Genomic DNA, 22,900 nt, shown 5'->3' on the forward strand with positions numbered 1-22,900 from the left:
GAACGGCGGAGCAGAGCCACGAGCTGCTCAGAGCTACGCTACGGAGGCTAATGGGATTTCTTGGTTTCCCTCATCAAACTCATCAAATACACAATCCAACAACTCCAAAACGCTCTGGTGGACAAGTTGTGACCTGCACATTCACCACGCTATGAGATAATGACAGAACGTTACGAGACAGAGTTGTTTTAGAGGTAAACGCAGAGACTGCTTGCTGAAAAACTTCCCCCGACGGGAACGCGCATCAGCGGTTTTGCATGAATTTACCTCTAAAACAACTCTGTCTGGTAATGTTCTGTTATTTTCCCATAGTGTGGTGAATGTGCAGGTCACAACTTGTCCACCAGAGCGTTTTGGAGTTGTTGGATTGTGTATTTGATGAGTTTGATGAGGGAAACCAAGAAATCCCATGAGCCTCCGTAGCGTAGCTCTGAGCAGCTCACGGCTCTGCTCCACCGTTCTGAAAATAGCTTGCACCGACAATTAAAGGTAACGAAGGTACTGCAAAGGCTATAGGGATTATGGCAATGGACCAATTTGCCAAAATGTTGAACTATCCCTTTAAGTTAAAATCAATAAAATTCTTTCTTTTCCTCATCAATCTACACTCACTCAGCTTCCCATAATGACAAAACTGAAAGGGTTCTGAAAACTTTCTGTACGAAACTGTATAAGATAATTGCATAATGAGTTATTGTTGCATAACTGCTGCAGCGTCTGAGCTGGTCCACTTCCTGTCAGAGTGGACCCTCATTACGGAGCTGGCTGGTTCTGTGTCTGTGTCTTGCTCAAGGGCACTACAGAGCGACAGATGGACTAATGGACAAAAAAATAAATTAAAGGGAGCGGACCATCCAGTCATTTGTAGTTTTTATATAAGAAATAGGACAAAGACCTTTGATCAGGAGCCAAAAAACAAAAACAGAGAGGAAATGAGTTTAGATGCAGCTCAAACTAGTGACACCACAGTTACATAATGTTTCACAGAGTATTTTAACTCTGACGCCTGCTCCTTTTTAGTGCCTGACAAAAAACTTTTTTTTTTTTAATAACAGTGCAGGCGAAAGGAATTTGCCGACTCAGCTCATAAGAAAGACAACAGAAGGTTACAGCTCTGCCCCATTAAATATTCAGTTTATTTTCATACCAAGAAGATAGATGCAGCACGCTTCGTTCCTCACAGGACCCCCATGTTTTTCTGTCACATTTATCTCTTTCAGTCTGGAAGCTGCATATTTAATCCAGTATACAGCTGTGCTCCTCCGTTGTTTTAATTATAAACCTGCCCTGAAGGAGGTATTTTTGAGTATATTTGCATTGTTTTTCATGAAATCTAAAGTCTAAACTCTTGGCTGTAAGAATATAAACAGACAGCAGTTTAAAAACGTGTCTCTCTGTCTCTGTCTGTCTACATGAGGATGTTGGATTGCTGTGTCACCTCAGGCCACCTCCCTCCCCCCCCTTCTCCCCCCTCCTCCTCCTCCTGCTGTACTTAAGCCGCCGTGCGTGACTCTGTATAAAGACTTTGTAAGATAAGACAAAATTAAACATTAATGAGCCCCGCAGGGAGACGAGCCCAACATTACTCCCCCTGCTGCACTCTCACCAACCTTGACGCAGAACTCCCTCAGCTCCCAGCGTTTGGGTTTGCGGGTCAGGATGAGCTCCTCCAGCAGGGTGGGCTGCTCCGTCAGCGCCGACACCCCCATCAGGCGGTTGTAGAGCGCCGTCAGCTGCCGTTCCAGCCGGTAGTCCTGCACGTACTGCAGGAACACCTCCGTCTCCTTCTTGGTGAAGTCGGACTGGGCCCTCACCTGGAGCAAAAAGGGAAGATGAAAGGTCGATGTTGTTCTAATAAGGGAGGAAAGCATTGTTCCCCTTGTATGTCAGGCATCAACAATTGAGTATTGCTGTGTATTTAGTATGTATGTCTGTTTGTTTTTGTTTCATTTGAAGTGCTTTTCTCTTCGGGATAACTTTTGGACCACTGGTGACACTTAAAGGAGACATATTATGCCCCCTTTCCATAGATTAAAATAGTTCCCAGGTGTAATAGACAAGTCTGTGACATGCTTCGGTCAAAATACCCCAAGGATCAAACATCACAGCTCTTTTCATCCGCTCAAAACAGTCCTGTTCAGAACGGCTGGTTTCGGTGCCTGTCCCTTTAAATGCAAATGAACTACTGCTTGCCCCGCCCCCTTAGGTAGGGGCGGTATTATGCAAATTAAAAAACTAGTGACATCATTGTATGACAACTGAGGGAACAGCTCGTAAAACCACATGGATTTCAACCTAGGGAGCCTGAAAACTACAGTTTTTTTTTTTGTCAATTCTCACAATTTCCGGGGCTGGAAGCCAAGACAAACATCCAAATGTGTTAAAGAGCCTTCAAAAAATGACATTTCCATAATAATGCATGTCCCCTTTAAGGATGACTTATGTTTTGGACTGTGCCAAATAAAATATCACACTGTACTGCCCTGTCATGTTTACCTTATTGAAGATGAGCCTTACTGTATGTTTTGCGCTTGTATTATTTGTTGTAGTATGATTATTTTCTCTGAAAATCAATAAACACACTTGTTGAAAAAAAAAAGTTACATCATATAAACAGAGGCGTTGCAACAGGGCAGACAAATGCATATGGCCCCAAGACGACTGATATTGGTCCATACCAATGACAATATGATGTTGCCAGTGGCTGTGTACACAAAACATTGTGTATCACTTGCAAAATGAATGAATCTTCAGTGGTTTGGGATATTTAGATTAATTAACGGTTAAATATCTAGAGACCCCCCTGTATGTGTAACTTGAGCAAAATGCAGCTTCCTGGACTGATCCAGGTCTGATCGAAGGAACAGTGCTAACCCTAACCCTCGCTTCATTGACTTCCTGTCAGATTTCACATTGATTTTGTAAACTATTTTAGTGACTTTCAAGGCCTTAAACGACCTTAAATTACATCTCTGACCTTTGACCCCTCTGTGGACGGAGGCCTGCTCATCTCCCTAGTAGGTCACAAGGCTTATATGACCAAAAGTGAGCGGGTGTTTCCTGTCGGAGCACCAGTACCGTGGAAACTCCTTCCCATCCCAAATTAGACACTTTTTGAACCTCTTAAAAACACATTTCTTTGTTTTAGCCTGTCTTATTTGACTGTTTTATCTACATTATTATTGTTAGAACATTTTATTTAATGCAGTTTCTAGATGTTTCTATGTTTAGCAAGTGTCATTTTACTTGTAAAGAACTTTGTAACTCTGTCAAGAAAAGTTCAATATAAATAAAGTTTATTATTATTGTAAAAGTATTGTAACTGGAGTAAATAGCTGCTATTTGTGACTCTAAATCCCTTAAAGTGATGGACAGGTTATGAGACAGACATACAAAAGCTGCCCACCTCTCAAAGGAGTAAAAAAGCAGAAAGGGAGGAGAAATCTCACGTTTTCATCTTTTTTTATACTGACCACACTGGATGAGCAGCTTGTGGCTCTGCTCTGCCATTCTAAAAATAGCTTGCACCGACAATTAAAGGTGACGAACCTACTGCTATGACTATAGGGATTATGGCAATGGGCCAATTTACCAAAATGTTGAACTATCCCTTTAACCGTTCCTGATCGAGCCAGATCCACTTGCCTCTGACAGAAAAACCCCACAACAGCCAATGAGAGCGAGCGGACAGGGCGGAGTCACCAACCAGATGTTTAGCTGCTGCTCCCGGCCGATGAAGTCTCACTCCAGTAAAAACAGTTCCTTTTAAACATTTTAAAATAATTAAATACCAAATATTTTTAGGCACCAACCTATTGACACAACTAAACATCTGGCCACATATCTACAATTACATAACACACTCAGTGTGATGAGTTCGGTGGCTCCTCAAGGTCGACTCCACCTCACACACTGTTTAACACACTGTTAAGATAGTATATAGTATATAAAACACATTCTGCACATATAACACACTGTTCAGCTTTAAGTTTATTATCTGCCATCGAATGCTTTGCCCTTTTTCAGTGGGGGGTGATCATCACCAGCTGTTTATTTACTGTTGACTTATTTATTTGGCTATTTAATATTAATTATTTTTTAGTTTATCCTCCTCTTCTCTGTAAATAATTGATGTAAAGTTGTATATATTTGACTTCATGTCTTAGGCGGTTAACACACATTTCAATTATTACTAATAACCCATGACTTTTGGACGAGATTAAATACGTTTTTAGTTTAGTTTAGTGAGTTTTGGTCTTGTAAAATCAAGTACACACATCAATAAACTACTACTATACACATGTTTTAAACATAAATAAACAACAAACAATATTTCATTTCTTTTTTCCCTTAAAATATAAATACAATAGGCTACAAAACAAAACAAAACAAAACAAATGTACCTTGACTGAAAAGGTGTCGACTGAAGCTTCAGCTTATTTTGCCTGTACTGCTTTTTGAATATGTGAAAAAAAGTTATCAAATATTTGACGATTTCTTTTTTATTGTCTGTAATTATTATTATTAATGTTCTTATTTTCTGTCTGATCAATGTACTTTTCTTTTTTAGATATTAATTATAAACATTTTTAACCCAGTTCAGTCCAGTCAGTTCAGTCTGGACGTTAACTTCAAGGCTGTTCAAGGTCAGTGTCACCTCAGACAGCTGCAGCTTCAAACTGGAAATGAGCAGCTGAGACATAAAGTCACTGGTGTAGTGTTTGAGATCAACTATGTTGTGCTTTTGCAATTGTACAGCACTTTGGTCAACTGAGGTTGTTTTAAATGTGCTTTATAAATAAATTGTGACTTGACTTGACTTGGTTTGTAGTTCAGTATTTTGAATATACACAGACTAATACACACTGGGCTCACCGGTCTAGGCTACGAGGAAAGGGTGATCGTGCCTTTGCCATTGCTGCCCCAAGGCTATGGAACAGCCTACCCATTTCAATTAGATGTTCCTCCTCTGCAGCTGCCTTTAAGGCAAATCTAAAAACCTTTTTGTTTTCCCAGGCCTTTAAATGTCCCTGATCATCCTGATGGTCTCAAGTGTGTGTCATTTTTCATTCTGGCTGTCCCAGCCATGGCTATTCTGTATTTTGTACCTTGTTTGCAATTTTGTGTTCACTGAACTGTACAGCACTTTGGTCAACTTTGGTTGTTTTTTAAATGTGCTTTATAAATAAATTGATTTGATTTGATTTGATTTGATTTGATTTGATGTATGGTTTCATTTAGACTGTGAATATGAGCTGATATCAGATCAGTTTCCTCACCGCGGCGCCCAGCTGGTAGTAGACCACCGCCAGGTCGTCCTCCAGCCCGTGGACGTCCCCGTCCTGCAGCAGGCCGTGTCCCGACGCCCCCAGCTCCTGGTCGATGTGGTCCAGGTTCTTCTTGGCCAAGTCGGTCTCCTCTGCTGAGGCACTTCCCCCCAGGTAGGAGCAGATCCCCTGAACCAGGACCCTGAACAAAACACACACACACATAAACACTAAAGGGTGGGAGAAAAAATCGATTCACATAAATATCGCGATATCTTTTTTGACGATTTTTGTGCATTTGTTAGCCTTTTTTACATACAGAGAGTACAGGTTTTGAAAAGGGTTTAAGTTCACTTTATAATGGAGTATGTATGTTAATTTATAGGCTCCTACAGTATTTGTGTGCAGATAAATGTTAAAAATGCAGACTAAAAATCGAGAGAATCTGCAATATCGTATAGAATCGCAATTCAAATCGAATCGCCATCCAAAGAATCGTAGAAGAATCGAATCGGGAGAAAAGCATATCGTCCCAGCCCTAATAAACACACACTCAGTCCTGATTCACTTTGAGCAGTGACAGGTCGTCGTATAGGGGAGGAAATGCATCTGGAGAATATACTGTATATTGTTTTCTTTTTTGAACAGGAAATGAAAACATTTTAATGAGCTCTTCCAGCTGCTGTTTACTGGTCACATAGCGTTTGATTAAAATGCATCACTCCACAGCTTTTATGTTATATTCAAAGTAAGAAAACTCACCTCACGGTTTGCATATATCCCACCGGCTCCAAAACCTTCCCAAACATCGCCATGGCTCCAGAGCTTTAAGTGACTATAGCTGCAGAGAGAGTTCAACAATTAACTCCACATCAACAATATAAGAAATAATAATGATAAATGATCATTTCTGTTATTTAGAGTCATTTAAATCTGTTTGGTCCATCTACCAGACCACACCTGAGACCTGCTGATCTCACCTGGGTCGTTGTGTTTGCTGCTTTGTGCTGACCTTCACCGTCTGTCCAATATTTATACTCTCTCCTTAACCACCACTCGATCTGATAAGACGTCATCTACACACCTACTCTGCAGCAGGAGCATTTGAACAACACAGGGAAAACTAAACATATAAATTAATAAATCTATAGCTATGGCTTCACCCTTCAACATCTGTTCACATGACCAGATTAATGAGGATCTCATGGTCACACTCACTCTATATTGTTTCACCTTTTGATATAATAATGATATGACCTCTACTGTTCATGTTTGATTATCCATGTTAAAATAACAGTGGATGTATTAAAGGTTAACAGGGACCAGTGAGATTGGATATAATATTTGATGCCCAGATGTTTGTGCTCAACAACTGCAAACATCTGTCTCTTTAATATCCAGGATTCAAGAGCACAGACTCCTCTTTTCCGTGCTTGGACTCCTTCACAGTCTCATGGTGCTGTACTGTAATAGAAAGTCGCAGCACAGCACAAGTCAATTAATCTGGGGGGGAAAAAAACAGCCCCATCTTGTGGCAGCAAAGCCTCATTATTCATCTTCAAGTTTAATTTAAGACCTCTCAACCAGGGGGTGGAGGAAAACTTTATTATTCTTTATTTAAGTTAATTTGTTTAAGTTGCAATACCTCAATCTTAAATTATCCTATTACAAAAAATTGGATATATGGGTCCTGCAGTTTGCTCAGGGAAAAGTATAAGGAAAATATATTGAAAATAGCTATCAAAAGTAAAAAGGACATAATACTGAAAAATTCCCATAGTGTTAGGGCCTATATTATTATATAAAATTTGATTGAATAAACTGTATTTTAAAGTTGTAATTATATAAACAAAAAGAGTAAGTAAAGTACTAAAACATCACATTTGGATGGACTCATGGAAAAGCTGTGGGAAGATATATTAGGCCTATATTTGTACCTCAGGACATTTATTTCAAGTAAAAATGTTTTACATATGGCCCTAATAAGTATAAGAAAAATATTTAAATCGCATATATTTATTAAAACAAATAAAAATAGACGACTGAAGTGATTTGAGGTTATGATGTTGAATTTTATGTTAGTTATTCCTGTATCATTCAGTTCATTCAGGCCTCCGAGCACATTTATGATGGTTTGGTTGTGTATTAATGTTGTATACCAAAGGTCTTCAACAGGGGGTCCGTGACCCCCTAGGGGGTCCGCAGAGGTTCTGCAAGGGGGTCATGAACTTTTTGGTTGATTATACTATTTTGTATTTCCACATTTATGCTTAAAATAAAAATGTCAATTTAAATAGCTTATATGCATGATTATCATGCAATTAACAGACATAGTTGATATAACAAAGTGTGTTTATAAATGACTGAATGAATGGCCACCTTACTCACTGTACCTTTAAAATAATTTAATACATGAATATATGACTATACCAGTGTATTATTTGAATAGCTTGAATTAAGGGGATACTAGGCCCAGTTTAATATAATAATAAAAATGTATGAATGTATTTAGCAGGGGTCCATGCTCCATCTCTCCAGTAGTTTGGGGGTCCTTAGCCTGAAAAACGTTGAAGATCTAACTGTATTCAGTCAGAGCCTCTGATTCAGTCCTGTGTATACTCTTGTTGTCAATAAAGTTGTTAAAAAAAAGAAGAAGGGGGCGGGACTTCCGAGTGAAGCCGGAAAGAGCCGAGGCGCCAAAATCGAAAAGTTGTTGTCAGAGAGGGGAGAAGAAACAGTAAAAACCAACCAACAGCTCGTCGGAGGCCGTTTGATTACACGAGTAACTAATTATCCGAGTACTTTAGACTCTGAACTGAGGGGGAAACATGGACACGACGACTCGGTTCTTCTCGAAGCTGAGGAAGCTGGCGGGGACGTTGGAGTCTGAAACGGCCAAACTGCAGCACTCGTTTGAAAACCGTAAAAACAACGACGACGATGACGATGACGGTGACGACGGTGACAGCAGCGGTGAGTAAAGTAACACACAGATAAACAAGCGGTGAGTAAAGTAACACACCGAGAAACAGGTTAGTAAGCGAAGTAAAAAAAAAAATCACCAAGGTAACTAAACCAAAGACGGTTTATAAAACAAGTAAATGGAGTATCTTTGACTAAACCATGACTTGACGAGTTGTTTCTTACTCCAGCAGAAGCCACAGCTAAAGCGATGAGAGCCTACCATGAACTGAACTGTGAGGTCGGGACCCTGAAGGTACCATGATGATTTTGTTTTGTTTTGTTTTCTTTATCTGGATCCCCATTAGCTTTTGCCACGCAGCTGAGGTCTTTTCATCATAATAAAACCCAAATACAAACCATTAACACACAACACATTAATACATAAAAACAAAAATACATACAGAAACACCTAGGCTACTTAGAGCAGAAGTAAGCGATATTTTTGTGTTAATATAAGTCTTAAATAGTTATATCTTCCGACAGCAATCACTTATATAGAGTGTTTGGACCGAAACACGGGTCTGTCAGTCACTCTGCTCTGCTCTGAGCCGAGGAGAAAACTTTTCTCGTATCCTACAAGTTTTATCCAATGAGGAGAGAGAACGGCATGCAGGGCTGTGTGTGCAGCCAAGGGATGCGCCTGAATGTGGTGACGTAGGGACGAGGACCAATAGATCCATGACGAGGGCGGGGGCTGCTAACTCCATCGGCTGACAAGAAGTTATGGTGCGTTCAAGGCAACCCGTAACTCGTGTTTTTCCGACCTGTGAAGTGGTACCAGTTCGATCTGGTACGACTTCACGGGTCGGAAGTTACGAGTGGCCGTTATAGTGACTTTCACAGGTAAAACAGGTCGGAAAAACACGAGTGGGTTGCCTGTAACGCTACAAAGCCGTAAGTCGTGACTTGAAGCTGTAATTTACAGTTTTAAAAGCCTGCCTGGAACGCAGCATTAGCCGAAACGACCGGATCGCTTACTTACATACACATACAGAACAAAACATCCAAGACAAACACTTAACATATATTACCCGCTCCTACATTGAATCACTACACAACAAGGTTACCAGGACCTAATTTACAAATATAGGCTACTAATGGTCAAAATTGCGATCAAAATAATAATCTCTTAGTTTCATTTAAAAACTAACCATGTTTCTTTGTTGTATAACATAATTCGGAACGATGATGATGATGATGATGATGATGATGATAATGTTGTTGATGAGGTGGAAACTGTCGACAACAACACAGTTAGATTACATACACCAAATGTCAATCAATCAATCAATCAATCAATCAGACTTTATTTATAGAGCACTTTTCATACAAATAAAATGTTGCACAAAGTTCTTTACACCATAAAAGCAAACAAAACAAAAATCAAAAGCCACACAACTGCACATACACACACTTTCTCTCACATAGTAACACATGCATAGGTGCAAGGTCAACTTACAAATTGGGATTCTGTATTGTACTGAATGTACAGTAAAAGTACTGCTAATACAATGAGATGATTGTTGTAACTGCATTGTACATTATTATAAATAACATTATGAATGCTGCATGGTGCATGAAAGTAAATGTTGTGGGTCTTTATGAAAGTGGTTTTATTAATGAACTGTGGTTGGTCTGTGGTCATACAGGGGCAGATCCAGGGTCAGTTGGCCCAGCAGAGAGCGCAGGAGAACGAGGTGAGCAGCTTCATCAAGGCCTGCAGAGTGATGGAGCAGAAGGTGACGAAAGACATCCAGGTACTGAGAGGTCACTGGGAGAAATACGGATACAAAGCTCCCAAAGCAGCCGGTGAGTGACAAGTCCGCTACACCAGTGGACGTTTATGAAAGTGTCAGAGAAACTCAACATCATGTAACAGGCAATAAATAATAGATGCAGACAGTAAAATCAGTTTCTGTGATTTAAATATTTCTGGCAAACTGACCAAGTCTCCTTCTTCTAGCCACTGGGTATGTTTGTGATTATGCTCTTGTTTGAGAATAAACTGAGGGAGAAATGAGACTTTTAACATAATTTAATGTTTGACATTTAACCATATAATGTATTAAAAAGCTTTTGCAAAAGGCTCAGATTTGGTAGTGTTACTGGTTTTAGATGTGAGGTTCTGTATTGGTCTGTCCTGTACTGAGCTTTATGATGATATTAATAGAAACAAATGACAGAACATCGTTTTTGAACATGGGTGGGGTGAAGGTTGGTCGTAATAATCCCTTGAAAAAGAGGCCATTGTGTCTCAATGGGACCGACCTGGTTAAATAAAAATACCTTTTATCCTGAAATGGGATTGTGGTTAACGGGGGGGCCTTGTTCTTTTTTTTTTGTGTTTTTGTCCTCCTTCTGTTTTGTTTTATATTAATACCACGATTGCATATCTTTGATTACATAACTATGAATTTGTATTTACGATTTAGATTTTATAAATATATACACTATGAATGATCTCAGATCTTAGTTAAACCAGATCTGCAGCAGGTTTAAGTAAAAACTAGTGATGGAGCAACAGCCACATTTCACCACAGGAAACAAAAAATACTTAAAATGTCTTTTTTTATTTTGACTTTCCTCTCTGCAGATGACAAGCGTCAGGAGTCGGAGGCTGAGGATCAAGTAGCTGATGAGGAGGAGGAGGAAGAAGAGAGGGAAGGCCAGGAGGAGGCCGGGGACGCTCACTTTTCTTCACCCGCTAAAATCGGACCGCCGCCCGTCACTGACGTGCTGCGAACCCCACAGCTGTCCGACTTCGGTCTGTCGGAGATCCAGATCAAGAGAGCTGTGGCCGGGGCCAAGTGGGCTGAAGCGCCCCCCATGCCTGAGATCAGCCTCCCTCACCCCTCCCTCGCTACGCCTGCACCTCCGCCCATGCCCATCACCCCTAAGTGCGCCCTGAGGATGGACGACGACGAGCTGCAGACGCCCCAGATGAACGACTTTGGCATCTCGGAGGACACCATGTTCCTGAACAACGACTTCACCATGGATCTCTTCAGGAAGAACGTCCAGAAGCCCCAAAGGTAGATTTTTTTTAATTTTTTTTATTGATTCCACATATCAATATTTAAAGCAGAAGTAAGCGATATTTTTGTGTTAATATAAGTCTTAAATAGTTATATCTTCCGACAGCAATCACTTACATAGAGTGTTTGGTCTGAAACACGGGTCTCTCAGTCCCTCTGCTCTGCTCTGAGCCGAGGAGAAAACTTTTCTTGTATCCTACAAGTTTTATCCAATGAGGAGAGAGAACGGCATGAAGGGCTGTGTGTGCAGCCAAGGGACGCGTGTGAATGTGGTGATGTAGGGACGAGGACCAATAGATCCATGACGAGGGCAGGGGCTGCTAACTCCATCGGCTGACAAGAAGTTATGGTGCGTTCAAGGCAACTCGTAACTCGTGTTTTTTCAACCTGTGAAGTCGTACCAGTTCGATCTGGTACGAGTTCATGGGTCGGAAGTTACGATTGGCCGTTATAGTGACTTTCACAGGCATCAGGTCGGAGAAACGCGAGTTGCGGGTTGCCTGGAACGCTACAAAATCATAAGTCGTGACTTGAAGCTGTAACTTACGGTTTCAAAAGCCTGCCTGGAACGCAGCATTAGCCAAAACGACCGGATCGCTTACTTCTGCTTTAACATTTCACATATACAATTTTCAAACAGTATACTACAACTTCTCCACCAGGGAGCAGAGAACATACATTCTCAAAGAAAGTTACCGTAGAGTAAATTTGAAGAAATAAAAAGAAACACTTTTTCACTCCTGTCCTTATTTTCACATCTCTCTTACATCGTCCCTTTTTATTTCTCCTGTTGGAGGGTAAATATAATAAACATATGAACAATGAACAAATTTGTAGCCTGAACCAAGGGGATCAGTAATCTACCATACACAGTGTCCTTACTGCACAAAGTCTGCTCTCGATGGAGACACAAAATTAACCCAGTTTCCCCAGTAATTTTTTAAAGTCTCTGTTTTTAGTCTAGTTGAGAAAGTCAGCTTCTCCATTCTATAGATATTGAGCATTACCTCTACCCAATCCTCCATTTTTGGTGCATCAGTTTTAAGCCATTTTCTGGTGATGGCTTTTTTAGCTGCCACCAGCAGACTTCTGTTAAGCTGGTGTAATAATATAATATCTGACAATGTTCTTCCAGCCATATTCTCTCCATGAAAGGGAGCATGTTGTTTTCCACCGTCCCCAAAGGTAGAATTTAATCACACGGTTACAAAGAGTTTATGATCTTTATTGACCTTTATTGATGGAAACATGCAGGAATTATTTACTGTTTATTGTTGCTTCAAATCATGAGTGTCCTTTGTTTCAGCAGAGCGTCGGAAGACGAACCTGCAGCACCAGTCGACTCTCTGAAGGACAGTTTGCAGACAAGTATGAAACTACATTTATTACCCTTTGGCAACAATTGAATCGAAGGCATCTGGACTAGTCAGCCTCACTAGTCAGACATTTATTTACATTTATTACCATATTTACCTTTACTTCTGATTGTCCTGTTGTATTTACTTTTCCTTTTTCTGAATGATGAATGAGAAATTTTATGGGTTTTTTTAGATTTAGATTTATTTTGCAAAGGTAAAAATACACAAGTACAGGGTTCCTACACAAAGTATGGAATTTGATTTTATTAATTTCCAGGTCTGTAAAAGAATGGAAAATGGAAACTATTGTATGGAAATATGGGTTTGGTCTTATCTGAAGTTATTTGGGTTAATTATTTTGAATGCGCTATTGTGCCTAGCTGCAATCTCCTGGAAATGATTTGGTGACATAATGACATACACATTCAGAATAATGAGAACAAATGAATAATTGCATGATGCATTTACATGATACACATCTATTTATTCAAATGTCACATTTTTTTACAGAGAAGTTTGGAAAAAGTATGGAATTTTGAAGTTTTAAAGGAGATATCAGTGAAATGTTTTTGTTAATATAAGTCCTAATTAGTCATATTTTCCGTCAGCAATCACTTACATAGAGTGTTTCGACCGGAACACGAGTCTCTCCGTCACTCTGCTCTGCTGTAACCCGAGGAGAAAACATTTCTTCTGGGATACAAGTGTTATCCAATGAGGAGAGAGAACGGCATGAAGGGCTGTGTGTGCAGCCAAGGGATGCGCGTGAATGTGGTGACGTAGCACGAGGACCAATTGATGCCTGACAAGGGCGGGGGCTGCTAACTCATGGTGCGTTCAAAGAAACTCGTACTTTGTGTTTTTCCTTCCTGTGAAGTCATACCAGTTCGATCTGGTACGAGTTCACGGGTCAGAAGTTACGAGTGGCCGTTATAGGGAACTTTCACAGACAACAGGATGGTAAAAACACGAGCTACGGGTTACCTGGAACGCTACCAAGTCGTAGTTGTGACTTGAAGCTGTAACTTACGGTTTCAAAAGCCTGCCTTGAACGCAGCATTAGCCGAAACGGCCGTGAAGCTGATATCTGCTTTAAGTGTGTAGAAATCCTGCAAGTAAAAGGAACAATTTGATAATTTACAGCGCTGGAAGTGGCGAAAACTCAAAGAGCTCATTACATGCCTCCACCTTTAGTGCACAATAAAATATAACGTCAAACAAAAAAGAAAACAGAACATACAAATTAACAATCAGAAATGATGATAATAATACAAGAAAAATCATCATAGGGAAATTATATATAAGAGATGTATGAATAACAATAAAAAGAAACAAAAAAAAAACAAATTTCCCTATTATAAATGATTGTGTTGAATTTGTTAAACTTAATAGGACTAAATCCTTCCTTCTTACATGAAAATAATAGAAAGCACTGAAATTAAAGATGTTTTGTTGTTTACTCTCCTTAAATCGCAGGGCTATCAGCAGAGGACCTGGAGTCCCCTGAACCCCCCGTGTTTTGCACCCCGGGGTTCAAGATCAGAAAGACGAACGGCCACTGCACCCCGGCGGCACAGAGCAGTGACGACCCAGAATCCCCCGATCGCCCTGGAAACCTGGCCGTCACGCCCGAGGTGCCGGCGTTTAAGACCCCGTACCTGAACCGACTGGTCAGCGCTAAGAAGGTACAAAGATCGAAATCCAGATGTGCATTCATTTCACACTGACTGAACTAGGGATGCACATTTTGAATTTTTTTTCTGACCGATAACCGACGCTCGTTAACCGATTATTAACCATTAACCGATAAGATTAAGACACTTGCGGCGCACGGCCAAAAAAAAAAAAAAAAAATGTATCGCTCCAATTTTTTTTTTTTTGCCGTTAAATACACACGTGCGCCGCAACAGTTGATCAGTGCGCTCTGTCTCAGCTGATCGCGCTCATATGGAGGTTAGATCGTCCAATGTAGAACTGTTTTTATACAAAGTGCAGCCAAACACCAGGCTGAAGGAGCAGCAGAACTCCTCTGACAGCTCCTCTGTGGAGCTGCAGGAGAGCTGCAGGTGGTGAACAGGCTGGAGAGCAGCCACGTCCTCTTTTTTTTTTTTTTTTTTCCAGCGCCGTTGTTACAGGTGATTCACATCTATGTCCGTGTAGGCTGCATTTATTGTCTGACCTTCCTTCATGGGGGCTGCTGCACATACTGTCAGTCCTCCTGTGTAACTTTTAGCTGGGAAATATGACTGAAGGCACGTGAACTCTGCAAGTGTCGACACGCCCCCATGAGTTGACGACATAAGGAGCTAATAAAATAAATAAATAACCGATAGTATTAATCGGTCAAAGTTTAACGGTTAAACGGTTAATCATGTGCATCCCTAGACTGAACATGTGAGTTTGAGCCTCTTGCTTGTGTGTTCGCAGAGCGCTCAGCCGCCGCAGCCGATCGCCATGCAGGCGGACGACGATGATGACGGCTACGCCTTCCACCTCCCGACGCCTCCTCGTAACGGAGCAGCCAGCTCCAAACGGCCCTGGGAGTACAACGTGCCGGAGATCTCGGTGCTGGGTGCGGAGGACAAGCAGATGCCGGAGATGCCAAACATGGAGTCTGATCTGGGAAACTCTCTACGAAGTGTAAGTTTTTATGTCAATCAATCACATTTTTAGCCTGACAAGCCAGACTATATCATTAAAATGTATAGTTTGGCAACGACCGGTAGACCTCGGCTCAATCCAGGCGGCGGGATGAAGGCTGTCTTTCAAACTGCCTCTGCACGCAATAGGGTAGCGCTACGACTAATCAGAGCAAAGAGCAGGATGACGTTAGCCTGACAAGCCAATTAAAATGTATGTCGTCATCGCGTTAAGCCGCCCAACGACTCTCTAAACAGATAGAGCGCTGTGATTGGTGAACACAAACGGTGTACGAGACTCAAAAAGTTCCTATGGCTCGTTTCTAGACCCACCCACAGAGCAAATATATTTGCTGCAGTAGGGTGCAGCTTGATTTCTAGACTATCACATTTTGTTTCTATGGCCCCTTTTCAAGTCAATCGAGAGCAATTTAAAGTGTTTGTTTTTTGACAAACTATAACATAAGAGGTAAAGAAAAAACAGAATTAATCAGGGAGATAACAATAAAACAGGATTCCTACGCAAGTATGGAAAGTATGGAAAAGTAAGGAAATTTGATTTTATACATTTCCAGATCTGGAAAAGTATGAAAAATGGAAACTATTGTATATATTTATCTTAATACCTATCTGGGTTTGGTCTTATCTGAAATTATTTGGGTTAAAGCCTTTGGAAACCTGACTATATATAGTAAAAATGCTTATATTATATCAAAGTCAAGTGCCTCATTAAGCATCCACAAAAGTCTGAGTGACAATAACTATTCATAACTATTAGAAAACCTTGTTTAAAAACAGCTCATTTTGCTATTGAGGCACTATTGAGGCCACTGGTCAGGACAGTGTGGGCGTGGCAGAGAACGCTATGATTGACAGCTCCATTGTCATAGCAACACGTCAATGGCGACCGTTAAAAAAAAAAAAAAAGTCCTCACCGGAGGACGTGCAGCAGCTAACTAGACTACCAGCTTCGTTTTGGAGCATCATAACCGTCTTTGGTCGTAGTCTCACAGAAAAAAAAGAAGCTTTTAACCGTCACTCATGTCTGTGTGAGCGCCAGGAGGGGCTGACTGACACACACACAGAGACAAGGCAGGTCGCACTGGAAAGCTAATAAATGCTAAAAGCTAATCGCCAATTTACACACACCCTCCCTCCCTCCCTCCCCTCACCCCCCCAAAAAACCGGCTGTATCGGCTGTATGTAGAGAGGAGTTGTGAGGAGTTGTGGGCACACACACAGACAGACAGACAGACTGAAACACAGACAAGGTAGGTCGCGCTGGAAAGCTAATGAATGCTAAAAGCTAATCGCCACACACACACATCCCCGGTTGCCATGGCTCTGGTTGTGAGGACTAGAGAGGAGTGGTGGAGCGAGCGACCGTTAGCAGAACGGTTTTGTTCGCTGCCACTGGGGGGCTGGGTGAGAGAACTGACGTGGCGATTTATGAGTGGTAGGATTTATTGCGTGATAAATCCCAGAGATAACTCCGCCCAATTCAAACCTACTGTACAAAACCTTAAAAGAAAAATATTTTCAATTTGGATGGAATTTTTTTTCTAATTATTTTTACATGTTTCATAATATGTACATAAGACCCTAAAATACATGGTTAGGAGGCTTTGGTGGATTTGGGTTTCCAGAGGCTTTAAAGCAGAAGTAAGCGGAATGTTTGTGTTAATATAAGTCTTAAATAGTTATGTCTTCCGACAGCAATCACTTATATAGAGTGTTTGGTCTGAAACACGGGTCTGTCAGTCACTCTGCTCTGCTGTAAGCCGAGGAGAAAACTTTCCTTGTATCCTACAACCTTTATCCAATGAGGAGAGAGAACGGCATAAAGGGGCGGTCCTCTCTGTGTGTGCAGCCAAGGGATGCGCGTGAATGTGGTGACGTAGGGACGAGGGCGGGGACTGCTAACTCCATCGGCTGACAGGAAGTTAGCCAAAAGGACCGGATCGCTTACTTCTGCTTTAATTATAATCTCCTGGAAATTATTTGGTTACATAATTGTTCCGAAAAACAATGAAATGAATGAAAACAAACGATTAATTGCATAATTTATTTACATGATACACATCTACTTACTCAAATGTCAAAAATTATTTGAATTTTTTTTTTTTACCGAAAAGTCTGGAATCTAGGGTCTGGAAAAAGTGTGCAATTTTGACATTTCAAATGTGTAGGAACCCTGATAAAAGGAATAAAAACGAACACAGCAGTAATAAATGAAAGAGACGAGATCAAGAATAAAATATAAGAACAATCAATCAGTGAAAACAATAAAATACAACAAATACAGACCAAAGTAATAAATAAGGTAAGCCAGACTAAAAAGATTCAGTTTACTTTTAAAAATCTTGATGTTTCCAGATCTTCTCATAGCCCAATTCAAAATATAAAAAATATACCCTCTAAATAATAAACAACATATAGTTAATATGTAGATGCCATGATATTATTATTAAATACACATGCAAGGAGATTTTTTTATAATAAAAAACTATCTGAAAGATGAGAGGAGAGATCATTTTGAGCCTCTTTGTTTAATGTTTGTCTTTACCTGTCTGTGTGTTTTACCGAACAGAGAAGTGCAAAACACCAAAAGAAGACGAGCGAGCGCGAGGAAGTGACCAAGGAGCTCCCAGTCAACAGTCTGAATCTGGACAGTCCCACCCAGGACTTCAGCGTGGGCGCAGCCTGCGTCAGGATGGACTACCAGGAGCCCAGCACCCCCGAGATGCCCGACCTCAGCTCTGTGACACAGGAAATCTGTAAAGTGAGTTGTTGAGCACTTTAAGTCTCTTTTAAAAACTCATCTCTTTTTCTTGGCATTTTAGTTAGGTTTTCACTTTTGTTTTATTGCATGTTTTACTGTAGCTACATTACCTGAATCCCATTTAGTTTTATTGTTACTAGTTTTGCTTGTGTGTTTTATTGTACAGCACTTTGGACAACTTGGGTTGTTTTTTAAAGGGATAGTTCGCCCAAAATTCAATTTTCACTCATTATCTACTCACCCTCATGTCGACTAAGGGCTGGGAGAAGTTTCAGGGTCCTCCGTGTCTTCTCTGAGTTACAGCGGGGCTCCGTGCAGCACTGCATGTCCATATGACGGTAGCGAACGGGGCTCACTTTCTTCGTCCAAAAAGACACACCAAAAAACATCCAAATACCTCCATAGTGCTCGTCTGTAATGTTGTCCCTCTTGTATTGAAGCCCCAACATGAGAAATTGGACGGACCAGGAAGAGCAGTGCTGGGAGCTTCCGCTACAAACAAGCTTAAAACATAGACTTATTTAATTTTTTTCGGAACAATTTCTCATGTTGGGGTTTCTGTTAATTATTTGTTATGTATGCTGGCGTACACAGGTCTGGTCTTAGTTCTCAGTAAGAAGAACTGCAGCTACTCCAGTGTGTTGTTATCCCTCTTTATTCCACACATGAACATACAGGAAGTGTCGGGTTGTGGTTTCCTTAGAATACACAAACAAATGAGCAATAAACATGATAATAATAATAATAATAATAATAATAATAATAATAATAATGATGATGATAAGTAATACTGAATAAAGCAATGTCTCTAAACAGATAAATAATAATCTATTATTCAGCAAATGCAGAGAATAACGGTAAATTCAAACAGTACCCTCTAAAGGTCGCACGAGGGCGCTCCAGACCACATCATTACAAGGTAAACATATTAATTGTAATAAGCATGAATATCAGCAGATGTAAATCCATCCACCATATTACAAACACAAACCAAATAGGGTTATATGTTAAGAACATATACTATATGCTAAATACAAACACATTAACATTCCCTTGGCTATATTTTCACATAAGGAAGCTCAAAATACGTGATCACGCATTGCAACATGGCGGCCGTGCCGACCTCACTAAACACTGCAAAACAGCAGACAACAAGCAACAAATGTCCAGTTCCAACTCACTCTGCATCCACGCACAAAGCGACGACACTGATAGTCCCGATCTGGCTCCGACTGACACCGTCACAACTTCCGAGGATGTGTGCAGCACTCGACAGGTAACATAGCTGCTGCTGCGCTGTTCAGTTGTACTCTCGGAACTGTTCGGGTTCCTTCGGTGACGCTCGGGGATGTGACGGTGACGTCATGTACACGGCAGAGCAGGGACGTTTGCACAGCTTCAATACGAGAGGGACATTACAGACGAGCATTATGGAGGTATTTGGATGTTTTTTGGTGTGTCTTTTTGGACGAAGAAAAGTGAGCTCCGTTCGCAACCGTCATGTGGACATGCAGTGCTGCGCCGAGCCCCCCTGTAACTTCTCCCAGCCCTTAGTCGACATGAGGGTGAGTAGATAATGAGTAAAATTTGAATTTTGGGTGAACTATCCCTTTAAATGTGCTATATAAATATGTATTGTATTGTATTGTTGATTCTCTAATAGCAGGTCTTACACTCACTAAAAAGAGAGACCACAGCTGTAGAGTTGTTGTAGCTGACAACAAAACCTTTATGTTCCTTTGCCAATGCTATTTCCTTTTTTGGTAACTTATGTTTCAGACGCAGTTGAAGAAGCTTGAAGCGGCCATTGTGCTCAAAAAGGTTCGACCGGAAAAACATAGAAACAGGTAAAGTACTCTGAGGGATGTTGTATTGTCTCTTTCCAATAGATTTAGGAGTATTAATGTGTGTATTTTTGTATATCTCTCTCTCCCTCCGTCATTTTACTGTGATTATTCTGTCCTGGTATCAAGCCCATTGCAGTTTTGAAACTTTTAAAAATGTATAAGTAACATGTCTTCCCCCCACAGCTCTGTGAGTGTCCCTGTGGTGTCGGAGAGCGAGTTTCAGAGTTTACCCAGCTACCTGAGACAGATGAACCTGCACAACCTCAACCAGGTCGTCCACAACATCAACAAGTTCTCAGCAGAGTTTCAAGGTCAGTGAGAGAAATTAATCAAAATATCTATATCATGATCTACAGCAGCGAAAATAAGTATTGAACGTGTCAACATTTTTCTCAGAAAATATATTTCCAATAGAGCCATTGACATGAAATTTTCACCAGATGTGGGCAACAACCCGAGTAATGCACATATGCAAAGAAATCCAAACATTTCTGTCCATAAATTAAGTAATGTGTAATAATAAATGACACAGGTAATAAGTATTGAACACATGAAGAAAAGGAGGAGGTGCAGAAAGGAATGGAAAGCCAAGAAAGCAGCTGGAGTCTGTCAGTATTTAGAAAGTAATCCTGTCCCCTGCTGGTACAAAGTAATATCAGTTGGTTTATTCCAAACTGACGCAGATGAAAAGGTTTCTCATCCTGATGGGTAAAAGGCAAAGAGCTTCAGAAACTTATGTTGCAGAACATCCTGATGGCGTCGGTTACAGATGAGTCTGAATGCACCGTTTTATCCGTTAGTGCCGTTAATCCAGAAGTGAAAAGAACATTTCACCATAAACTGGCCACGACCTGGAGCTCCTCCCAAGATTTCTGACAGCGTCAAAAGAAAACTAAGAAGAGTCGTTCAAGAGCCAAGGAGCACTGACAGAGAGCTTTAGAGAGACCTGCAATTAGCAGATACAGTTGTAAAAAAAAAAAAAAAAAACTATGAGTAATGCACTCAACTGCGATGGCGTCTATGCATGCTCACCATGCAAGACTATTGACGCGTTCAATACTTATTTTCCCTGCTGTAAATATCGTGTTTCAGTGCATAATTTTGCCCTTTCTTGAGCGGTGTTGTGTGATTTGTTAAAGCAGAAGTGAGTGATCCGGTCGTTTTCGCTAATGCTGCGTTCCAGGCAGGCTTTTGAAACCGTAAATTACAGCTTCAAGTCACAACTTACGACTTTGTAGCGTTCCAGGCAACCCACTCGTGTTTTTCCGACCTGTTTTACCTGTGAAAGTCACTATAACGGCCACTCGTAACTTCCGACCCGTGAACTCGTACCAGATCGAACTGGTACGACTTCACAGGTCGGAAAAACACGAGTTACGGGCTGCCCTGAACGCACCATAACAGTCCTCGTCCCTACGTCACCACATTCACGGCGTCCCTTGGCTGCACACACAGCCCTGCATGCCGTTCTCTCTCCTCATTGGATAAAAACTGTAGGATACGATAAATGTTTTCTCCTCGGCTCAGAGCAGAGCAGAGTGACTGACAGACCCGTGTTTCAGACCAAACACTCTATGTAAGTGATTGCTGTCGGAAGATATAACTATTTAAGACTTGTATTAACACAAATATATCACTTACTTCTGCTTTAAGCTATTCTTTTTATTTTTTTACATCAAACACTCAGTGTGCAGCTTCCACAGTGGAAAATCCTCATGTGGTACATTTTAACAGTTAGATCAGATCTGTAATCTGTTGCCGGTCTGTGGCGCCCTCTGCAGGAGAGAAGACGGAGTTTCAGATCGAGGAGCTGAGGAGAATCAGCAACGTAGGAGCCAAGACCCCCATATACCTGCTCTGTCTGACCGAGCTGAAGAGGCTGGAGCATGTGGGAGGAGCCAGAAACGCCTCCTACAAACTGATCACACACGCCTAACGGTTGCCTGGATACCTTACACATTGTTCAAACAGGAGGTGAAATCTAGTCTCATTATGACTTTGGAAAACCTGATGTCCATTGATAAAGCAGGCTCACTAACATTTGTCTTTTTTATCTACATTGTAAATAGACACAGTCAACTGAACGTCAATGATTTGATGGATATGAATATAAACTGAGTTGTATATAATAAATATTTCTGCACACTGCATGGAATTAACTGTTTAAAGCTGTTTAACTAATGATGAAAATGAAATAGCAGTATTAACTTGACTTCTACTTTCTACGAGCAGTATTAATTTAAACCAAAACAGACGACTGTAGTATAGAGATTTTCCTTTATTGCATGGATCTATAAGAACTCTGTTCTTATTGTCAGTCAATCAAATGACTAAAAAAGAAATGCAAAGTGGTGACACAGACATGCGAAACATCTTCAAGATCACTACAAAGAGGAAATGGAAACTGAGAAAGTTGGTCTTGTGACAAAACAGCAGACACAGACAGTTTCGTAAACGCAGAAAAAAACAGAATGATAGTAGTAGTATAAATTAAAGATGGTTCAGTTTACAGTAACTTATGCGCTTTCCTACAGTTGTTTATTCCTTTTATTAATTCACCACAGATAGTTCATGTTTTAAATTGTTCCCCATCATATTTACATTTCTAACACTAGTCGACCGTTGGTGTTGTAGCACCAGATTTTTCCTTTATTGAAAAGGATTTGAACAATTGAATGTACAGAGAACATCAGTTACCATATAATGTCACATTAAAGCTAATGGTCTAGAAGTGAGACCTGGTGTGTGGTTTCTCAAATAGACTCAGGGAGTCACCAGCCAGGCAGCAGCAGTTAAGGCAGATTTCAAAAATGGTCAAAATGTCACAAATTCTGTTATCTAAACAAAAATCTGATAATACATAAATTGCATCTAGACAGCATGGAAATGTTGGTGATTTGTTTTGCATCACAAGAGAAAATCTTATGTTTAAAAATGCCACTCTTACATTGACTGCAGTTGTTCCCATGAGAGCACAATTCAAAATTCTGATATTTGCCAAACTTCAT

At 40.6% G+C, this 22,900-nt stretch overlaps 2 protein-coding genes across 2 annotated transcripts in view; both read left to right on the forward strand.

Annotated features, from left to right (window-relative positions):
• The window catches only part of pla1a (phospholipase A1 member A), a 119,982-nt gene that overhangs the window by 55,784 nt on the left and 41,298 nt on the right, over positions 1 to 22,900 (forward strand). The window lies entirely within an intron of this gene.
• ska3 (spindle and kinetochore associated complex subunit 3) lies at positions 8,096 to 21,828 on the forward strand (the record flags this gene model as incomplete). Its single annotated transcript, XM_083996850.1, has 11 exons — positions 8,096 to 8,219; positions 8,420 to 8,484; positions 9,881 to 10,040; positions 10,825 to 11,263; positions 12,573 to 12,634; positions 14,101 to 14,309; positions 15,052 to 15,264; positions 17,854 to 18,045; positions 19,825 to 19,892; positions 20,076 to 20,203; positions 21,674 to 21,828. 11 exons carry the CDS (start codon positions 8,096 to 8,098, stop codon positions 21,826 to 21,828), a joined length of 1,815 nt encoding a protein of 604 aa, XP_083852976.1.

This window comes from Trachurus trachurus, assembly GCF_905171665.1.
Source record: "Trachurus trachurus genome assembly, chromosome: 21".
Taxonomy (NCBI): Eukaryota; Metazoa; Chordata; class Actinopteri; order Carangiformes; family Carangidae; genus Trachurus; species Trachurus trachurus.